The following is a 23,290-nucleotide window of genomic DNA, read 5'->3' on the forward strand; positions in this document are numbered from 1 at the left end:
GCAATGTCGGTTTCATCATTCCATGTCTGATGAGCTGACAATCTGTTATTTTAAAAATCAAAAGGCACTGTATGATACATCAAAACAACGCCTGTTGGCTGTCAACTCACCACAGAGTGGGTGTGCCTGACTACAGTATCCATTTCAGAGATGTGTTCATTCGGATTGCTGCATTTTGGAATTGAATGAACTATATTCAAGTGCATCTACTAAAACTTTTGGCATCACAAGTATTTCCCTGAAAACATGATTAACTTTCATGCATTGGTGTTGTAGCGGCCTTCTTCATGCAGTGCATTGATTGATGTGTGGATTTGTTTAGATTTATATAGAAGATTGGGTGGCAGATGTGTGCAGTGTTTTGCTGATGTCTGACCCATTAACGCAGCCTTTAGAGGCACAGATGTCTACGCCTGGTTTAAGCTGCATTATTGACCACCTTCAGTAGGTCACATAATAGAGTATTTAAGCATCTGTAGTTCTGACTGCAGTAGTTTTCTTAAAGGAATAGTTCACCAAAAATTAAAACTGTAGAAACTGTATTCGCATACAGGCCATACGAGATGTAAATGAAGATCTGGAGAAAATTCAGCATTGAATGGATCCTCTGCAGTGAATGGGTGCCATCAGAATGAGAGTATTTACTGATGATAAGGACATTAAAGTTGTAGGTTAGTTTTTTTCTTAATTAAAGTCTATCAATTAATGCCTTGTGAAGTGAAAAACTCTGTTTGTAAGAAACAAATCCCTCATTAAGATGTTTTTAGCTGTTGCTTCCAGCTAAAAAAAAATAAATCCTCTAATCAATAATATAGCTTTCTTCAGTAAAAGGTCGCCTAATCTTAATCAAGAGAGAAATATGCACAGATCAAGCACAGTTTACAAAGGAAAAAAAAATTCCAAAACAATTCTAAGCAAGTATGTTGATGGATTTTGATATGAGAGGACAACAGGACTTTTTTTGGCCAGAAGCAATGGTTTATAGTTAAAACGCCTTAATTATGGATTTCTTTCTTACAAAACTCATCTTTTCACTTAACGAGTCATTAATTGCTGGACTGGAGTGGTGTGGATTACTTGTGGATTATTGTGATGTTTTAATCAGATGTTTGGACACTAATTCTGACGGCACCCATTCACTGCAGAGGATCCATTGGTGAACAAGTGATGGAATGCTAAATTTCTCCAAGTCTGTTCAATAAAGAAACAAATTAATCTTGGGTGAGAGCATTTTAGGCACATTTTCAGTTTTAGATGAACTACCCTATTCTTTTAAAGGCAAAATTATTTTTTATGCATTGGTCAATTTTGACATTTTGGGCGTATTTGGTGTTTCATAATGTGTTTTTTAAACTAGTGGAAAGGAAACATGTAAAACGTGTTGATTTTATTGCACTTTATCTATTTGCTTCGGCGAGGTGTTTCTCCTGCACTGAGTCAGAAATCTCCACTTCAGTAGCACTTGAATACACTAAACTATTCAGTTTTATTCATATCTATATTCTGAACTCCTGTCTCTCTAAACAAGTATTTTGAACCTGGCTTCATGCAGTCTTCAGATTTCTGTTCTTCAAATATATTCATATTGATGACCTGACGATCTGATATATTTCTGATATATTTTCTTTCGGACTGCTGCATTTCGGAAATGAATGAACTATTCAAGTGCATCTTCTGAAACTTTCTGCATTGCAAGTAATATATTAACTTATAGTGCCCTTCATGCAGTGCATTGACTGATAAAATTAGTACATATTTAATTAGACAGTGTCTAATTAACATATTCAAACATAACATTTCAGAACATTTGTATTTAAAAAAAAAAGTCCTTGCAAGTCTTAATCAATCAACTGGGGAAGTGTGGTGATATCTTTTAGCACTATTTTTACCCTGTTCACCTGTGATGTCTTGCCTTAAACCTTCCAAAGATTCCAGTAATGTTTCCCTGCAGATTTTTGGACAGCTTTTCGAGGTGCTTTGATAAAGACTTGTTTGTCTGCTTCACAGGCTGTGCATTGTTATGCAGTGTCATCCTCGCTTGCGTCTTGGCCATGTTTAGATGAGAGCAAATCTTTGCTGAGGCTTGGATTGCGTGTAGCATCTGTGTGTTGACTGTCCTGTCAGTGCACTTGCTTCTGATCAGGATAAAAATAGTCCCCCTGTTTCAACACATCCCTCAGCTCATGGTGGAATAGATATTATCAAAAAGAAAGTTTTTTCTTTCTGTAGCTGCAGCGGTCTGATGCTTGCTGTTACTCTTTATATTCTCTGCATGTTGAGATGAGTATAAAAACTGATGTCTGGTGTTTCTGAGGAGCCTGTTTCCATTCCATATCGGTGAGCTCATGAAATATTCATTATAAGTCACAGAGGATGATGAATCAGCAAAGTGGTGTGGTTCTAAATGTCTTATTGATCCTGAGCTGACTGACAGACACAGGGATTCTGACTGGTCATGTTATTGTAACATGAGGAAGCCCTAATCTATAGACATCACAGACTGACACATCTCTAACCACAAGCATCCTATTTTATCTTTGTTCCAAAACATAGGCATAGTAGACCACAGACCAAGAAAATTGGTGTAGGATTTACTTGGAACAATTTTCAATTTACAAATATTACAAAGAAATGAAAACTTTCAGCTTTTTTAAGTTGAATTCAGCAAAGCTGAATTTTCAGCATCATTACTCCAGTCTTCAGTGTCACATGATCCTTCAGAAATCATTCCGATATGCTGATTTACAACTAAAAAAAAACTTTTTTTTTATTTTTGGTGTGATAATTTTTTTTCCAGGTTCCCTTGATGAATAGAAAGTTCAAAAAGAAGAACATTTATTTAAAATTGAAATGTTTTGTAACATTATAAATGTCTTAACTGTCACTTCTGATCAATTTAATGCATCTTTGCTGAATAAAAGCATTAATGTCTTCCAAAATAATAATAATAATAAAAATCTTGCTGATCCCAAACAGTAGTAAATAACTACATGGTTTGAATATTGTGTATATATACTGTAAAAAAAAGATTTTTCACAGTTTTTCTACTTCGAAAATGTCACTTTTAATTCAATGTTACTTGTAAACATTGACGTTGTTTTATTATTCATTGTGAAATTTACGCGCAATTTAAGTTCAAATTGTTTCTGCACTATTTTTATTTCAGTGTACCTTTTTTTCACCATTGTGAAAAGCCAATATGTGTCTGACAAGCTGTGAAGTCCATCATCATTCAAATAAGAGTGTTTCTGTGAGGTTTTATAGTGTAGACATCAATCTGAAATGTGAAGATATAACCGATACCCTGATATCAGACCCATGGGGAGGAGATTTCTGCAGAGGTTGTCAAACGCGAGTCCGCTGTGCCTCAGTGCCTTGCCAGCAATACCTCCACCTGTCTCCACCAGACCACAGCTCATTTTTTACAGGCCTCTTGGCACCATTTAGGAGAAGAATTTGACCTGCGTCCTAATATGTGAATGTCTTTAATAATCACTTCCTTACAGTGCAGGTGCAGGTACATCCTGTTTGCTTATGCACGAGGTGTGCGCTGATGTCCTGATTTCACACTCAGAGTTTGACCTTGAAATGTTTTCCTGTGGTTTTAGCCAGGTTGGCAGTTTCTTTTAGGTTCAGTTGTGACTGTAAAACCACATACTAGGGACTTTCGTTTTATGATGGGAATTCTTTCGGAGTGAACCCACAGGTTCTTATTGAAATGCAAACTGCTACAGTCAATAGTAAATCTGTCTGTAAATGTCTTTAAAGTGGTTTTGTTAGGGAAGCTGGTGAGGCAGATGTTCTATTGAATCATGGGTAATTCAGATTATGCTTACAGACCTCCGTGACACAAACTTCTCATTGGAATTGAGTTTCTTAAAGGGATAGTTTATAAAAAAATAGAAATCCTGTCATTTAGTCACCTTATGTGACAATATTTACCCCCTTTTTACCTTTATAATGGCATTTTTTATAACCTTAGAAGTGTGCATTGTTTTTTATGTCATAAAAAAATGATTCTTACATTTAATCAATTAATTAAGACAGTGAAAAGACAATGTTACCAGTCACATAAAACTGGTATCAACAAAATCCATCTTTGCACTGCAGAAGTTGCACAGAAGTTGCATCTGAAGTGGTGTTTAGGTGTATTTAAAAAGGCTGTTTAATGCAGCTGTGGACAAATAGTAAAAAAGACAATATTAATGTGTCTAAAATGTAACTCACAATGTTTTAACTTGTAAATGTTAAATGTCAATATGACATTTGCAATTGCGCTGATATTCTGGAAAAACAGCACTCTTGCTTATGTGATATTGGCTTCAATATGGTTCATGTGAAGTTACTAATTTTATCTCATAAAACTCATCTACTGATCAAACTGGTAATCAAAATTACATATTTAAGCTTTTTGTCCTGTGAAAGTAATTTCTGCATGCCTAAAAATGGCTTGAAAATAACTCTACACCCTTACCTCATTTAGCATATACACAGATTCATGAATATGCAAATTAGTCTCCGCCTCCACTCAATCACAGCAGCTGAAGCAGTGACAAGCTGCAATACTGGATTAATTCAGCCATATATGTTTGAACCAGAAGCTGATTCCGTAGAAGAGGAAAAGTGAATTATACAGTTGTTTCTACTCTACAAGTCCACGTATTAGAATGATAATGCATTTTATGTAATATCAGACAATAACGTAATTGATATCATTAGACTTTGGCTTGACTACTTTAGCAAACAGCTAATATAGGGTTATTAATTCTAAATAAATCAATTTCCTGATTGTCATCTCTGAAAGCTACCCTTGTAAAAATCAACATCCTCTTGTCGAAACGCTTTGCTAATGATATGAGAAGCCCGATCTTGAAGTTTGTGGGATTTACAAACTGGAGGTGAATTATTCCTTTAATAAACTGCTGCCAAAGCATGTCAAGGATTAATCTTAAGTCTCTGAATTGAAGAGCAGTAGCGCATATTTTTCTCCAGTATTTCTGTCTCTGCTTTATCTTCAGGGCCCTAAAAGCCCCTGTCTGCACTTTATGCCTTCAGGAGAAATGGAGCATGAAAATATCAGTCAGTCAGAAGTAAACTTCTCAAAAGAGAAGACGCCTGTATGAAGCGTATTTCAGCAGCGCTTTATTTCTAATGACTTTCAGTTTGTAGAATGAGCATGCAATGCTAGTATTCATTCAAATGCACACTTTTGGCCATACAGGAGGAATTTTCCCATCTGTTTAGATGTCTTGACTTTAGGCTTTGTGCCTGTAAATGGAAAGTTTTTTTTCTGTCTGCTATGGAAAAAGAAGTCTGTCTCAAAGACCATGTGAGAAACTAGTTTTTAACTAGAAATTTAACAGTGGGTTAAATTTGGGTTCATCTCTGTAAGATTCCAGTTTTAAAATGTTATTTTGGGCAATGAGCTTGTATAATTAGCATTAAGCTAAGCAACACTATTTATAGTGGCATCATTGCTCATATATATATATATATATATATAGGGTTATGTATCTGAACAAACTGCTTACACTAAGTATTACACTCCATGTGAATATGAACGATTGTTCTCTAAGCTTCTAGATGAACAATTTTCCACTGGCAGATAGTAAAATTTACATTTTGCAATGATGCAATGAAACAATTTAGTAAATTTCATTAATAATTACAAAAAACTGACAAGTTACATTTAATTAAACATGAAATTTTGAAGTAGAAAGGCTGAAATAGAATTTTCTTATTATATTATTTATAGTACTCCACTAATTGAATTTTATAAACTGTAGTACTGTATATATAGTTTTATGATTCATTTTCTTTTTGTGATTTGAAATAAAAATAAAAAAATAAAATTAATAATAAAAAAAATTAATAAATACTCAAGTTGATTTAATTCTAGCTAGTTGCCAAGGCAACATTTCTCATTTTCATTTAGTTTAACTTGATGTACTGAAATTACTAAAAGTGAAAAAATGAATTAAAACGATATAGACATTTTCAAAATCCACACAATTACTAAAACTTGTGTGTTTTTAAGCCTCGTTTTTCTGGTTCTCCTGTGTCTTGGATTCTAGTTTTGTTTCCCTGCCTGTTTGGATCCCCTGTTGCCTGTGTTTTTGCCCTGTTGCTATTGTTTGGACTGATTGCCTGTGTTATGACCTTTGCTTGTTTTTGGAGTTTGTGGATTACCCCTTTAATAAGTACTGCGTCTGGATCCTCAACCTTTGTGTACCTGTGCAGTTTCATGACACATAGTATAGTCCTGCTATTTGCAATAACAGAAAAAAGGCTTAATTTGAAAAACATTATATCGTCTATAATGTGCTCTTCAAGTTGATGTGTTTTGGACGGGCCTGTTCTTTTGATACATATTTAATCCGTCCCAACTCAAACAGGCTTGTAGGTCACAGCACACATCCCTTTCCTGTACAGGAACTCCAGAGCACATGGGAAAAACAACATGTGCTGCGAATCCAAATCTGCGGCTAGGATAACTCTGGGTTTCTCCCTCACTAGACTTTCTTCACCTTTAAGTAATTTTGGTGGAGCATGTGGAAGTCATTTCAGCCCCTTGCCTTCACTAGCTGGTATGAGTATCACCATATGGAACCAATTAACTCTTTGTAGGGGGACGGACAAGCTTTTTTTAAAATGGCAACATCATCTAGACGGCGGGTCTGCCGACCATCTGACCCGACTGTGCCACTTTAAGAAATTCCTACAAGGTTTTTTCCTGTCCGTGCTCATTTTGATATGAAAGCCCTTTAAATCGTATTTTCATGTGCATCGTTTGTAGCCTGTGAATTTTGTTATGTCACTAGATCCAAACTTACGATGTGTTACAATGATTGAGCTGAACAGGCAAATATACACAGTAGTGACTGGCACTTTAACACACTGACCTACTTAACACATGACGGCCCAACACGGGCACAGAGCACTCAACCGCTCTCCCTATTTACCCAGAAGTCTCTTTACACAGTTTGATGTCATGTTCACATTGTGTCAGCACAAACTAGTGTGTAATTCAAGACCAAGACTGATGGGAAGTATATACTTGGACTTACGTATCACTGGATCTGTACTCGCAGTTTATTGACCCAGAGGTGATTTGTGTGAAAACGTTTTGTACATTTATGCTTTCTGGCGTTCAGACATATCACTCAGTCAAACTGAAATCCATTACGCCCAGCCGGCTCCATTAAATTAGGCTGAATTGAATTTGCCCGACATTTTCTTCTCTCTTGTTGATACTTAAAGTGTTTCCTGTCTGAGATGATCATGCTTGCAATGATGAGACAGTTTTTACTTTTTAAATGGCAGTGGATTTAATTTTTGCATTATTGAAAACATTGTGCAATATTTTTATTAAAGATAATTTTTTTTGTTCTCATTAACATTTACACTATTGTTCAAAAGTTAATTTTATTACTACTTTAAAATACTAAATTAAAATACTTTTATTGAGCAAGAATGCATTAAATTGATCAAAAGTGATCATAAAGACATTTCTAATATTACAAAAGATTTTAATTTCTAATAAATGTTGTCCTTTTGAACCTTCTATTCATCAAAGAATCCTGTATCACAATTTCTACAAAAAGCAAATCAGTGTATTAGAATGATTTCTGAAGGATCACACTGAAGACTGGAGTAATGATGCTGATAATTCAGCTTTGCATCACAGGAATTAGTTAATTTCTTTAAATATAATCAAATAGAAATCACCGTGAACAACACGGGTCATTATGGCACTTAATATGAATCAGTCCGTCTCTGTGTAAAACTGAAAATAAGCACATCAGGTTTTTGTTTCTTATAATTTTTTCTCATTGTTGTGGTGGCTTCATTCCCATGTTGTTCTGGAGAAAAACTTTCATTATCCTACAAAATCTTCTGATGTTAAAAGTTGTTAGGAAATGCATGAATTGTGACTGTTTTGGTCATTCATTTGCAATGACTCACATCACTTACAAGTAACTGTTTTATTTTCTTGCCAAAGCCAATTTTATTCACATTAATGACACTGATGGGAACACACTGTATTGTGTACATGCTGCTGTTAAATCACAAAGCTCTGGCTATGAAAGAGAGAGTGGTGTATTTCAACACAAACTAATCTGAATTTAAAAACAAGTCTCATTTTGGCCAAAACCTACTCAGATGAAACCAATAACAAGAACATCAGCCATGGTTTCTTCCCCTTATTCAGATTCCCTTTACTCTCCAAATCAAAGCGAGTCTGCACTCTCTCTTTCTGTCAGGCCCATCCACCACCAGTCCACGGCTGCTAACTAAGAGTCTGTCCCTTGAGCCAGGCCCCTGCCTCGGAGCCCACGAGACCGCACAGCGCCTCTGCTCTGACCCTGGACCCCTGGAAACACAGCACTGCAATGGCACAGGTGAGGATGGACCTCAGGACGTCCCGCCTCCACCCCCAAAAACACGCCCACCTTTACCTGGGCCAAAGCCTCAAGGTACGTTTGAAGGGATAGTTCAACCACAAATTAAACTTCTATCATCATTTACTCACCATTATGACACAAAATTGGATATTTTGAAGAATGTCCAAGCTTTTTGTTTCTATACAATTCATAGAAACCATGAGCAAGCTCTAAAAAGGACAAAAAGGCTACTTTTATGCCATATTTCAAGTCTTCTGAAGCCGTAAAATAGCTTTGTTTTGAGGAATGGCGGTAAATTTGTTGTTATTGATTCAAATATGTACATATGCAAATAAGATTCAGGAGCTACAGTACAATTCAAAAGCTTATGGTCGGCAAGATTTTTTAATATTTTTGAAAGTCTCTTATGTTCACCAGAGCTGCATTAAATTGATCAAAAATACAGTACAAACAGTGAAATATTATTACAGTTTAATGTAACTGTTTTTATTTGAATATATTTTAAAATGCAATTTATTCTTGTGATCAAAGCTGAATTTTCAGCATCATTACTCCTTCAGTGTTACATGATCCTTCAGAAATTATTGTATCAATGTTGAAAACAATGTTTTTTAAAATTTTTGAAATGCTATTTTTGGTAATAATGTAAAAATATTTACTGTTTATTAAATTAATAAAATGATTGATTTCTTAAGTTCATAGCAAAAAGTAAAAAAAAATTTTTTTTTTGAATGGTAGTGTATGTTTTGTGCATATTTAAATATATGCAAACCTTGTAACTAAATTGGCGTCACCATTATTTTTATGTTTACTGTATTCTCTTTGACCTTATGTATAATTTAAAATATGATTTATATATATATACATTTATGATGGAATCTAATAAAAGTACCTAGTTATTCTACCCTGTTGTTCCAGTTTGATATCTGTGTGTGTCTGTGATGCGGTCATGTGATTGTGCACCAGTCTCACTGTATTGATTTGCGGATTGATTTTGTCTCGTTCAGTGCCCCCGAAACCTCCTCATCTACAGCAGCAGAGCGCTCGAAGGCCACGCCCCCCGGATAAACCCCTCCCACCTCCACCCTCCCGCCCACTCCCCGCCGATCCCCGCCAATCACACGCCACCTTACCGAGAGCAGAGGGAAGCTCCTCCCCCACTTGTGTCCTCTCGCTCATCGAGAAGTTTGAGAGGTGAGAGATCACCATCAGTCGAGCGCTTGTCACTGGAGACGCTTTTTAGATTATTATTCATAACTACCAATCTATTTATTAATCAATATTTTTGACTTGTTTTCTAGCAAAAAATATTTAAATATCCTAAAAACAATATGTACTTGAGAAGCAGAATTGCGTAATAATATTAAGATTTTTTTTTTTTAGAGAATATAGCTAGAGTTTCTTATTTTTTACCGGAAATCTTACTAAATTAAGCTTTTTATTTACTTTGGCTTTAAATTTACAGCAAAGCAATATGTACTTGAGAAGAAAACACTTTTTTAGAGAAAGTGCCTATTTTTTAACAAAATGTTTTTTTTTTATTTACTTTAGTTAAAAAATTTAATGATAAGCAAGTTGTGCTTGGGAAGAAGAATTGTGTAAGATTTATTTTGCCAATGGGGTAAGAAAGAATTAATCCAATATACAGTAGTTTCTCTGAAAACAAGTGTTAATATCTTTTTTTAGCAGATTTGCTTCTGAAGTAAATGTTTGTCTTAAGGATATTGATACTCAGTCAATATTTATTTAATATTATTTTATTATATATTTTAATTTTTATTTAATTGAATGTATTATTTAGATTTTATTTTATTTATTTTATTATTTTAATACAGTGCTCACAATGTGATGTATTTTAAATATTTATATACACATATTTAGACATGTTTGCCATATGTAACGTGAATATGGTATTTTTTTTAATCTCTTTTTTTTATTAGGGAGCAGATCATCGTGGTGCCAGATATCACCGGGGGAGTGATGTGTACCCCACGGGTCCCTGAACAGCAGGCCGCTTCTGGGACATTTAGCCCTCCACCCTCGGAGTTCATCCTGCCCTGCACGTCCCTTCAGGAACCACTAGAGGTGCCGCTGGCCGAGGAGGAGGTGGAGAAAGAAGAAAAGGAGGAGGAAGAAGAGGTGGACGAAACCGAGGAGGATGACAGTGAACTCGGGGCTTCCTGCTCAGAAAAGCGTCTCTCTATGGAATCAGGCTATGGTGCCTCTGATAAACTGCTGGACACTATGGAAATCAGGGACCTTACAGCCAACCAATCAGAGATCCCCTCGGACCGCTTGTCCCTCCCTCCGTCACAGATGGATGGGAAGCTGGCCAATAGAGACAGTGGTATTGACAGCATCAGCTCGCCCTCACACAGCGAGGAGCTCTGCTTTGTCGGGGACGAGAGAGAGATTTATCCCTGCAGCCCAGGGCCCGGGCTTCCTTGTGTCTATGCCGAGGGGCCCGAGGGAGAGGGGGCCAGTGGTGTGGAGGGCGGCAGAGACTCAGAGGGAGACAGTGATATGGAGGAGGGCAGCGGGGATGAGAGTGAGATGAACCCCATGGCCCTACAACCTCTGCCTAAAGCTGAACGACAAGACTCCACTGAGGTGAGGAGAAGTGTGCTCTTCAGACACTCTACCTATTCACCTACACTTTATTCATAAGGTGGGAAAATTATGAAATAATTTAATCATGGATTGATCTTACTTTTAAATACCTGGGTATTACCAAAGACTTATTTACATATTGTAAATACAGCTTAATTAATTCTAAGTAAAGAAACCCTGATTAAAATACATATTTATAATATATGAATTTACACACACATTATATTATTAAATATATATCTAATTTTTATTTATTTAACACAGTTATAATTAATGTTTTATTTAATAAAATGTTTACATTATAAATATTTGTATTAATTTATTTTCATTTTCATTCAGTTTTTATGAATAATAAAAATAAAAACATAGTAATGTACAATAAAATACAAATTATAATTTTTAATTGTTTTTTTATTAAATATATATTAATATAAAAAAAAACTTTTTCAAAGTCACAAAATTCTTAATTTATTAAGATCAATTTATTAAGCTTTCTAAAGTATTAAATAAATTCATTAATATTACTTTATTAAATTTGAATGTTTTTTAAAGTTCTTACTATTAGAAGTACATCTAAGCTAAACTTCAGAATGAGACTTATCCTATGCACTTCAGTTCAACTTGTTGTCACAGGTGTGTTCAAACTCATTATTCAGCCAGTATTTTCTGGTTTTGCAGCTGTCAGTCCAGCAGCGGGTGTTTAACATTGCTAATGAGCTGCTGCATACGGAGAAAGCGTACGTGTCCAGACTGCACCTCCTGGACCAGGTGTTCTGCGCCCAGCTGATGGAGGAGGCCCGAGCTCGCAGCTCCTTCCCCTGTGAGATGGTCATGGGCATCTTCTCCAACATCTGCTCCATCTACTGCTTCCACCAGCAGTTCCTGCTGCCCGCGCTGGAGAAACGCATGGAGGAATGGTGAGAAAGAAAGAAAGGGACTGTGAGAGTGATTTTATTATGGTAAAATGGTAATGTAACTAATGTTCTATTTTCTCTCTGTATTTTCTCTTTTACTTTTCTCTGTCCAGCACTTTGGTTCCTCTTGTGGTGTTGAAAGTGCTTTATAAATAAAGTAGAGTTGAGAGTTGAGTTGAGTACTAATCTTGCTGTCAAGTCAAATTTATGTATATAGCACTTTTCACAATGCACATCGTTTCAAAGCAGCTTTACAGAAAATCATGATGTTAATGTTTATATCTCAATACCTTTATGCCTTATAGTCACCTTTAGCAGATTAGAGCTGGGATAATAGTAGATAATAGAGATATACTGTATAGTATGTAGTAGAAGTAAAAAAAAATATTCTTACATAGTGTTTTGGTCTTATTTTCCAGTACAAATACAAGACTTGTTTACTTGAAAAGCAAAATCATTTAAGATATTATGTCTGGTTTTCTGAATGATATCTGCCAGTGGGTTAAGAAAAATAAACTTCATTCAAAGGGAAACCAGATTATTTTTCCTTCCCCTCTGGCAGATATGTTTTAATTGTTTAAGCAAAAGCTCACTTAATTTTGCTTCATTTTTCAGAAAACAAGACTCAGACGTATTCTACGCACTTCAATATCTGAGGAAATTATGCAGTGTATACTGTACTGAATATATGTGGATAAACTTGGACATATTTATATATTCAAGTTTATATAAAGAGCTAGTTACATAAAAATATGTTAATTATTAATAACCCTATTGAAAAATATTTGATTAGTGTAATTATAGAATGTTAGTTTAACTAGTAGAGTTGGCACATAACAGAGAATTATAGAGTATTAAATTGAAGTGTTGTTAAAGGCTTTGACTATTTAACAATGTTTTGTTTTTGTTTGTTTTTTACAGTGGCTCATGCGATCAGATTTTAGAGCTTTACATCAGTTTTCTTTTGGACGTAACTAGAAATTTTGAATTCAGAGGACATATGCAACATATGTGTTTCCACAAACTAAACTTTGTTTAGAAATAGTCCATTTTGGAAAGGGAAGGGTGAACTTCACAAGGAGTTGGGACACAAATGATGAACAAACCTTGACTTCCGCCTCTCCCCTCAGGGATCTGAACCCCCGCATCGGGGACATCCTGCAGAAACTGGCACCTTTCCTGAAGATGTACGGCGAGTATGTGAAAAATTTTGACCGGGCCATGGAGCTGGTGAACACCTGGATGCAGCGCTCCTCTCAGTTCAAAGCCATCATTCACAACATCCAGGTACCGATCTAAACACTTTTTGCTTAACTAACGATGCTCTGTAATAAGAAAAATGTTTGTATCATGCATAAATATTTTGCGATGATACAAGCAATCAGTTGATATATGCAATACTTTATGTAGCAGTAGTAAAAAATTATTCTTACTTAGTATTTTTCTAAACATTCTGAAATCAACATACTGTACATTTAATTGAGAAGAAAAATGACTTAAGATGTTATGTCTTGGTTTCAGAAAAATGTATAAAAATAAATGAGCTTGTGCTTAAAACAAGAAAATATCTGTCAGTGGGGTCAGAAAAAACTTAATTAAAACTTAATTCAACAAGATTATTTTTTTTCCTACCTAACTGTGCGATATATTTTATTGCTTTTAAGCAAAACTCACTTAATTTGATTATTTTTTTCAGAAAACTAGTCTAAATAAACGTTTGTATCATACATAAATATTGGATGATATACACTACTATTGTTCAGAGGTTTGGGAGCAGTACGATTCTTTCTAAAAGTAATTATTACTTTACATCATAACTGCATATTGTATTATAAAATATTTATGAGGTAAAGAGAATACAGTAATCATTAAAATAATGGTGACCTTAAGTCTCGCATATATTTATATATGCACAAATCATACACTGCCATTCAGATGTTTTTTTTTTTTTAAAGAAATTTTCATTTTAATTCAGCAAGAATGCATTTAATTGATCAAAAGTAACATTAAAGATGTTTATAATCTTAAAAAGATTTCAAATAAATACTGTTCTTTTAAACTTTCTAAGTAAAGTACCACAGTGTTCACAAAAACAGTTTTCAACATTGATAATAATAATAAATGTTTCTTGAGCATGAAATCAGCAAACTGGAATGATCACGTGACACTGAAGACTGCTGAAAATTCAGCTTTGCATCACAGAAATAAACTACATTTTAAAATATATTTGATCATATTTCACAATATTGCTCTTTCTACTGTATTTTTGATCAAATAAATGCAGCCTTGGGCAATATAAGAGACAAACATTGAGCGATAATGTATATTTAAAATTATTTCTCTCAGTTGCATCCACTATTTTATATTTTTATATTTTCAGTGCATTCTGGTATTTCCTTATCTGGGAAGGATGCAAATGATGCTGCATTTGATTTAAGGCTAAAATCAGGTATCTTAACGTGGGTTTTTTGTAATTAACTTTGAGTCGGTAGAGTATCTTAAATACTACTAGTATGCTGGCAGCTCAGTAGAGTTTAAAACAGAGCGCTGAAGAGATTTCAAGTGTAGAAGTGTGAAACGACAGTAAGAGTTACAATAAAATTTCTCTTTAAAATTCAAATTGTGATAATGTCAAGGCATAAATGGTTTCTATTAACATAAAGTGGAAGTCAGATGTGGTGAGTGCTGTTGAGCATCACACTCTCAGCTCAAATGTGTGAAAATGAGAAAGTCTTCCCAACTCCCTCACTGTTATAACGAGTGTTAATTGCACACAGCATTGCATAATTCACACCCGTGGACTGAATGAACGGAGTGTGTGTTAGTCATACAGTAATCTTTATCACCAGGTGCACTCCACCAAATTCACCTTCACAGTCTGAGACAAGAGCGTTCATGTTAAAAACAAGGCGTGCGCTCCCACGGCTCAGCCACGATTGAGTGTGTCAGATGAAGGAGAGAGTCGCTGTGGGTGCGGGAGTGTTTTTGGGGAGTTGTAGGTTATGGTGAATACTAATGGCGTCCCAATCATGCCTGGTGCTTCACTTCAAACGTCTCTGGTTGCCACTGTGTGAAGAATATTAAGAGAGCGCAATGCCCAGCGCCTGAGATCACAGCACTGCTGGAAGGAGATCAGGCATGTCACGCACGGGTTACAACACCAATGAATCATCTGGATTGTGCTCGCCCGTGTTTTGGGAGTAAGCCTTATTGTTAAAGACAACATGAAAGAGCATTCAATCAACACATTTAACTTTTGCAACATGATGTATTTCACAGTGAAACTAAATATTCAGTGGGAAATAAAGTAGGCAGAAACTTGATTTTTTTATTTGAAATAGGAAGTAATTTTTTTTTTTGAAATTTTATTAAATATTTTTAATATTTAAAACCAAACCTATTATTTTAAGTATTAAACTATAGTAAAGTTTGGAAAAACCATATCTAAGGAGCAACGTATAGAGACTTGAGGATGTATTTTAATAATATACTTATTGGATTAAATATATAATATATATATTCAAAAGTTTACATATGCTTGATTCTTAATACTGTGTTGTTACAGCTGTTTGTGTGTGTGTGTGAGTGTGTGAGATAGTTGTTCATGAGTTCCTTATTTGTCTTGAACAGTTTAACTGCCCGCTGTTCTTCAGAAAAATCCTTCAGGTTCCACAAATTCTTTGGTTTTCCAGCATCTTTTGCATATTTGACCCCTTTCCAACAATGACTGCATGATTTTGAGATCCATCTTTTCTCACTGAGGAAGTCAGAGTGCGTGTCTTAAAAGTCTCCCTTTTGATGTGGTCATAAAGATGTTCTGCATCTGAATAAACGCAATTCTTGACAAGAAAAAAAGAGCTGGAAGCTGCAGTTGTGCGTGGGGTGGCTAACTCTAGCTCTGCCTCTGCGTTAATTGCGTTAAATATTTTTAATGAATTTACCTGAAATAAATAATTGCATGCATTAACACATTAATTTTGACAGAATATATATATATTAGTGCTCTCAAACAATTAATCGTAATTAAAGGGATACTCCACCCAAAAATGAAAATGTTGTCATTAATCACTTACCCCCATGTCGTTCCAAACCCGTAAAAGATTCGTTCATCTTCAGAACACAATTTAAGATATTTTGGATGAAAACAGGGAGGCCTGTGACTGTCCCATAGACTGCCAAGTAAATAACAGTGTCAAGGTCAATAAAATGTATGAAAGTTGTCATCAGAATACTCCATCTGCCATCAGACGTGCAATCGTGTTGTTATATGAAGCGACGGAAACACTTTTTGTAAGCAAAGAAAACCAAAATAACGACTTTATTCAACAATTCCTTTGTCAAAGGTCTCCTCTGTGTCTCTCCATATCACCATATGCTGTGTATGTATCATCCGCGCCACAAGGATGCGCTGTTTCTACGTGTATTTAGCTTTGATTAGAAATAAAACAGCGCATCCTTGTGGCGCGGATGATACAGAAGATGGTTCTGTAGCATGGTTTCTTTTTGCTCATTGCATGATTTTGGGTGTGTTTTGCAGAAAGAGGAGATGTGTGGGAATCTTACCCTACAGCACCACATGTTGGAGCCTGTGCAGAGGATCCCTCGCTACGAGCTCCTGCTCAAAGACTATCTGCACCGTCTGCCAGAGGATGCGGACGACTTCAAAGACGCTCAGAGTGAGTGCAGAGCGGCGGAGCGCTCAAATGGGCCTTATCTCCTCCACTGACCGCAGCGGCCCACTTTCTGTTTCATTTCAGCTATTGGTGCATGTGCCTGGAAATATTGCAGTGAAAAGATTCATGCAAGGTTAAAAGGCCAAGATAAAAGGCGAAATGGAAAAATGACACCTTGTGAATATCAAGTCCTTTATTCTTTACAGAATCTCTGGAGCTGATCGCCACAGCGGCAGAACATTCAAACGCTGCCATCAGGAAAATGGTGAGTGCAGCTTCAGACGAACCACACACACTCCGTCTGGGGTGAAAGCAACACTGCCACTTAACATCCCTTTGTAATTAAACTTGTTTGCCTCTTTAATGTGAGGTCTGTTCTGAAAGTCTCTCATTTGAATCTGTTAATTGCTTATGTTTTTATTTTCGACATTTTGAGACACGAGGCACCTCCCTCCAAGTAGACCTGACCTAAAACAGACAACGTCAAATTTAACGTTTTTATCATCACTGAAATCAAGGTCGTAACCATGTCATAACAAAGTCTAATTCTACTTGTGAAGTAATCAATTTGAATTATTTGCAAGTAATATTTTATTTTAAAATATGCACACATTTACTTTTATTCGTATGCTTAATATTTCAAAAGCACAAAATGTTTCTTGGCTTGTCACATTCAGTTATGAATTAGATTAATCATGCTCTGTAAATGATAGCATATTTTCAATTAAAAAAAAAAAAAATTCAGAAAGAAATTAGAGTAGTTTTGCATCACTGGATATATATAATATTATATAATATTTAATTATTATAATACTTTAATAATATATACTTTAGCGATATGTATATTACATCATGTGTTTGAATATACAGTATATTAAAGTTTTTTTTAGGTTATTTTTAATTGTTTTTATATTACTAGCATATATATTCATATATATATATATATATATATATATATATATATATATATATATATATATATATATATATAATAATATATAATTTATATATATAGATAGATAGATAGATAGATAGATAGATATTGTTGTTTAATAATATTACTATAATATTACTAATGTATAGTAATAATTTATATGTGTGTGTGTGTAGAAAAAAATCTATATAGAATATATATACAGTACAGACCAAAAGTTTGGAAACATTACTATTTTTAATGTTTTTGAAAGAAGTTTCTTCTGCTCATCAAGCCTGCATTTATTTGATCAAAAATACAGAAAAAACAGTAATATTGTGAAATATTATTACAATTTATAGTAATAGTTTTCTATTTGAATAGACTTTAAAAAAATAATTTATTCCTGTGATGTAAAGCTGAATTTTCAGCATCATTACTCCAGCCTTCAGTGTCACATGTAACATCCAGTCTATCACATGATCATTTAGAAATCATTCTAATATTCTGATTTATTATGAGTGTTGGAAACAGTTCTGCTGTCTAATATATTTGATGAATAAAAGGTTAAAAAGAACTGCATTTATTCAAAATAAAAAAAAAAATCTAATAATATATATTGTAATAATATATGTTCTTTACTATCACTTTTTATCAATTTAACACATCCTTGCTGAATAAAAGTATTGATTTTATTTAAAAAAAAAGAAAGAAAAAAAATTACTGACCCCAAATTACTGACCAGTAGTGTATATTGTTACAAAATATTTATATTTTAAAAACATAGCTTCTTTTTTTTATTTTTATTTTTTTTTACTTTTTTTATTCATCAAAGTATCCTAAAAAAGTATCACATGTTCTGAAAAAAATATGTTAAGCAGCAGAACTGTTTCCAACTTTGATAATGAATCATCATATTAGAATGATTTCTAAAGGATCATGTGATAATGATCCTAAAAATTCAGCTTTGCATCACAGAAATAAATGATAATTTAAAGGTATAATAAATTTAAAAACAATTATTTTAAATTGTAATAATATATCACAATATTACATTTTTTTCTGTATTTTTGATCAAATAAATGCAGGCTTGATGAGCAGAAGAAACTTCTTTCAAAAACATTAAAAATAGTAATGTTTCCAAACTTTTGGTCTGTACTGTATATATATATATATATATATATATATATATATATATATATATATATATATATATATATATATATATATATATATTTTTTTTTTTTATTTTTTATATTTTTGTTTTTATTTTTTTTCATGCACAGGGCAGTCCTTATTTTTATAATACTTTTATATTTATATTATTAAAAGTGTATATTAAAATATGTATATATATAGAGAGAGAGAGAGATAGATATAATTATTAATTTCTATTACTATAATACTATAATATTACTAAAGTATATATGTATATGAATATCACAAATAGCAAATATTGGTGGGGAAATTTGTCCATTTCTTTGGCCATTACTTAAATGACATGACAGATGTTTGTACAAACGTGTGAATGTTTTGTCCCTCAGGAGCGCATGAGAAAGCTGCTGAAAGTGTATGAGTTGCTCGGTGGAGAAGAGGACATTGTTAACCCGACTAATGAGCTCATCAAAGAGGGACACATCCTGAAACTGTCAGCTAAAAACGGGACATCACAGGATAGATACCTCATTCTGGTGAGTCAAAGACAAACATTAATGACAAAAATCATCCATCAAAGTGCTTTTTTTCCTAGTAAAAGTGTTGGTAAATCATGCATGTTTAACTTTGTTCATCTCTCTCTGAAGTTCAATGACAGGTTGTTGTACTGCGTCCCCAAACTGAGGCTGATAGGACAGAAGTTTGGAGTGCGTGCGCGGATTGACGTAGACGGCATGGAGGTTCAGCGTGTTTTTATCTTTTATATTCAAAATAAATCTGCTGTTATCAAATGGCTGATTTACTCTGCATTGCTTTACAGCTGAAGGAGACCAGCAGCATGAACGTACCGCGAACATTTCTGGTTTCGGGAAAACAGCGTTCACTGGAACTGCAAGCAAGGTACGGCTGAGGGAATGTGCTTCTTCTGCTTTTAAAATCAGATCTGGGGTTGACTGACAACCACAGAAATGTTTTCTGAGCTTTTGGGCATTAGGAGAAAATACCTAAGATAAGCATATCAGCCACTGGAAAACAAGAGAAATATGTGCGGCTTTTAGCATTTTTAAAATGTTTGCCGTTTTTTGTTCTTCACCAGGACGGAAGAGGAGAAGAGAGATTGGATTCAGGTAAGCTTTTCTTCATCATATCAGGTTCTCATATCCCTCGACTATAACGCTCCTGCTTATATTATTCTCATTTTTTGTTCACTTTCTCACAGGCGATCCAGGCCACTATACAGAGACATGAACAGACGCTGGAGACCTTCCGGATGCTCAACTGCTCGTTTCGGGAAGAGGACTTCACTCCTCCAAACTCTCCGGTTAGTTTTTATCCCATCACTCGCAGTCTTGTTAACTAAAGCTAAAAGTAAAACTATTTAAAATCATTTTTGTTCATTAAAATATAGATAAAATGAAACATAAATATTATAAATGTATTTTTGTATTTATATTAAAAATGTTTACTTGTTGCATTTGTTTAAATGTTGCATTGGCAATCGAGTGAAATAAATAATTTGAAGTTGAAGTACTAAAATGATTCAAAATCAAAATTATTATATCAAAATATTGATAAATACTGTAATAGTGTATAAATCATACTAAAATAACACTAAACCCTTATCCAGACCTCATTCGGATTTTAATGGTCAAAATAAAACGTAGTCTCTATCCAAAGTAAGTAAATAATATAATATAGTTTAAAAATACAGTATAATACACTGAAAAATATATAATTTGTTTATGCTTTCTAAACTCAGGTTGTACATCATGATCTTAATCAAATCAAAAAAAGATGTCAGCTTAATCACAAGTATATTATACATATTATATAATGAAAATATTTACCAGATAATATTTTATGCATATTTATAGTGATTTCCACAGTCTAAATGGGTCTTCATAGATGAAAATATAGCATTTATAATTCATAAAGGGATGGCCATATTTGGGCGTCTGTGGCATCAAAATGTTTGAAAACCCCTGATCTATATGAATAAATACATAATATAGTGACCCAAAAGATTCTTTTGATGCCACACTTAAAGATGTTTGTATGTAATTACATTCATTTACAAAATATCAAACCAAGTGGCATTTAATTTAAATCACACCACTTTTTAAAGCAAACACTAATGCAATGACTAATGCAATTTTAACCCATGTTAAGTTTCTGAATATGTTTTGTGGCCGCTGCAATATTCTCTGACCGCTCTTTGTTTTCAGAACTGCACAGAGCTTGGAAAGCGAGCACCTACTCCAATCCGGGAGAAAGAGGTCACGCTGTGCATGAAGTGTCAGGAGCCTTTCAACTCTATTACCAAAAGACGGCATCACTGCAAAGCCTGTGGACACGTATGTTACCCCGAAACTGTTATTTGACTCAGCATGCTCCTGATGTTGACGTAGTGCTCTGACGTGGGGCTTCTTGACTTTAGGTGGTGTGTGGAAAGTGTTCGGAGTTCCGTGCCCGTCTGTTGTACGATAACAACCGAGCCAACCGCGTGTGTATAGACTGCTACACCACGCTAGTGGGAGTGCCGCCCTCTCCGGCCAGTCTGAGCAACAGCGCACAGAGACGCCGCTCCATTCTAGAGGTCTGATGGCAGATTTCAACTCTTGACATCTGGCAACCCAAAGCATGAAAGCTAGTGGTGGTCTATATTTTTTCTCCTTTTTTTTCTCTACAGAAACAGGCCTCAGTGGCAGCTGAGAACAGTGTGTTGTGTAGTTTCCTGCATCATATGGAGAAGGGGAGTGGACGTGGATGGCAGAAGGCCTGGTTTGTCATCCCTGACAGTGAACCACTGGTGCTGTACATCTATGGTGCTCCGCAGGTAAGACGATCAAACCAGGCTGCATCAATTAATCCATAGGTTTATACACCACTATTATGAAAGTGTGTGTGTTATTGTAAAACATTCATGTGATTTCTTTTTTTCTGTATTTTTGAAAAAAGAATTTGAACCATCATGACTTAATGTATACCTGGTATTATCATCTATTTGGGGATTATTTCAGACTTGCTTGATCTGTCCTGGACAAACATGAAGGACTAATTTCACTCAAACATTCTGTTAACACAAAGGTTTCAAACTTTGCCCATTCCATGTGGCTTTATAAAAAATGATGCATGATTAAAGAATTTGCAAAAGCTCAAATATGTGACCCTGGACCACAAAACCAGTCTTAAGTCGCTGGGGTATATTTGTAGCAATAGCCAAAAATACATTGTATGGGTCAAAATTACTGATTTTTCTTTTATGCCAAAAATCATTAGGATATTAAGTGAAGATCATGTTCCATAAAGATATTTTGTAAATTTCCTACCGTAAATATATCAAAATGTAATTTTTGATGAGTAATATGCATTGTTAAAAATTCATTTGGACAACTTCAAAGGAGATTTTCTCAGTATTTTGATTTTTTTGCACCCTCAGATTCCAGATTTTCAAATAGTTGTATCTCAGACAAATATTGTCTGATCCCAACAAACCATGCATCAATGGAAAGCTTTCGAAAAATTGCCACTTGTGTCCAGGGTCACATATATCCACAACTGTTCAAAAGTTTGGAGTCAGTGTGATTTCAAATGATTTTTTTTTATTCAGCAAGTACATTGTTTGAAAATGGATAGTAAAGACATTTATAATGTTACTAAAGATTTCTATTTCAAATAAGCGCTGTTCTTTTAAACAAAAATATGAAGCAGCACAACTGATAATAATAAGAAATGTTTCTTTAGCAGCAAATCAGCATGTTAGAATGATTTCTGAAGGATCATGCGACACTGAAGACTGGAGTAATGATGCTGAAAATTACATTTTATCATCACAAGAATAAATTCATTTTTTAAATATATTAAAATAGAAAAGAGTTATTTTAAATTTTTAATAATATTTCACAATATAACAATTTTTACTGTATTTTTTATCTAATAAATGCAGCCTTGGTGAGTAGAAGAGCCTTCTTTCAAAAACTCTGAGAATCTTACCAACCCCAAACCTTTAAACAGTAGTGCATATGCTTGTTTGACGTCAACATGAAATGTGGTCACACATGGTTGCACTTGCAGGAGATGCATATGACATGCATGTTACTGCCAGAGTCATGTGATCAAACAGATGTTAACACTATGTGTAAACAAGGCCTTAGTGTTCATTCCATGACTAATGCGGTTCACAGTGGTCAGTTAATGGTTGACCAGTAAACTCAACCTTTCTCTCTCCATATGCACAGGATGTCAAAGCCCAGCGCAGTATTCCCCTCATCGGGTTCGAGGTGTCTCTACCTGAATCAAGTGACCGTCTAGAACGTCGCAACGCTTTCAAAATGAGCCAGAGTCATTTGACCGTTTACTTCAGTGCCGACTGTGAGGAACTGCAGCGACGTTGGATGGAGGTTTTATCGAGAGCCGGCAGGGGTGAGGAGCTGCAGTCAAACGGTCCGATATCCGAGGCCCTCGAGGAAGAAGGGGAGGAGCCAGTAACTACGGGAGAAAGCACTTGATTGGCTGAAAATATGATATCATTTTGCACACACAAACTGTACAAATGTGACCAAGGTGACAGGATATAATAGACAAAAACACACACACCTATACCTTCTCACTTACACACAT

General features: G+C 34.7%; 1 protein-coding gene across 7 annotated transcripts in view; it reads left to right on the plus strand.

The window, feature by feature from the left end:
- Positions 1–23,290, plus strand: part of LOC109102905 (FYVE, RhoGEF and PH domain-containing protein 1-like) — a 41,791-nt gene extending 18,501 nt beyond the window's left edge. For 2 of the 7 annotated variants that reach the window (XM_042761697.1, XM_042761700.1), the window contains exons 2-17: positions 8,265–8,477; positions 9,413–9,599; positions 10,346–11,015; positions 11,694–11,932; positions 13,060–13,216; positions 16,467–16,605; positions 16,809–16,867; positions 19,060–19,206; positions 19,318–19,410; positions 19,491–19,570; positions 19,767–19,797; positions 19,890–19,991; positions 20,896–21,024; positions 21,108–21,266; positions 21,360–21,506; positions 22,909–23,290. In XM_042761697.1, coding sequence (XP_042617631.1) covers positions 8,265–8,477; positions 9,413–9,599; positions 10,346–11,015; positions 11,694–11,932; positions 13,060–13,216; positions 16,467–16,605; positions 16,809–16,867; positions 19,060–19,206; positions 19,318–19,410; positions 19,491–19,570; positions 19,767–19,797; positions 19,890–19,991; positions 20,896–21,024; positions 21,108–21,266; positions 21,360–21,506; positions 22,909–23,178 — 2,822 coding nt within the window. In that variant the 3' untranslated portion in view covers positions 23,179–23,290. The remainder of the gene's footprint in view (positions 1–8,264; positions 8,478–9,412; positions 9,600–10,345; positions 11,016–11,693; positions 11,933–13,059; positions 13,217–16,466; positions 16,606–16,808; positions 16,868–19,059; positions 19,207–19,317; positions 19,411–19,490; positions 19,571–19,766; positions 19,798–19,889; positions 19,992–20,895; positions 21,025–21,107; positions 21,267–21,359; positions 21,507–22,908) is intronic. The other 5 variants (XM_042761698.1, XM_042761702.1, XM_042761701.1 and 2 more) reach the window with 3 other exon arrangements.

The sequence above is a fragment of the Cyprinus carpio genome, chromosome A8 (assembly GCF_018340385.1).
Source record: "Cyprinus carpio isolate SPL01 chromosome A8, ASM1834038v1, whole genome shotgun sequence".
Taxonomy (NCBI): domain Eukaryota; kingdom Metazoa; phylum Chordata; class Actinopteri; order Cypriniformes; family Cyprinidae; genus Cyprinus; species Cyprinus carpio.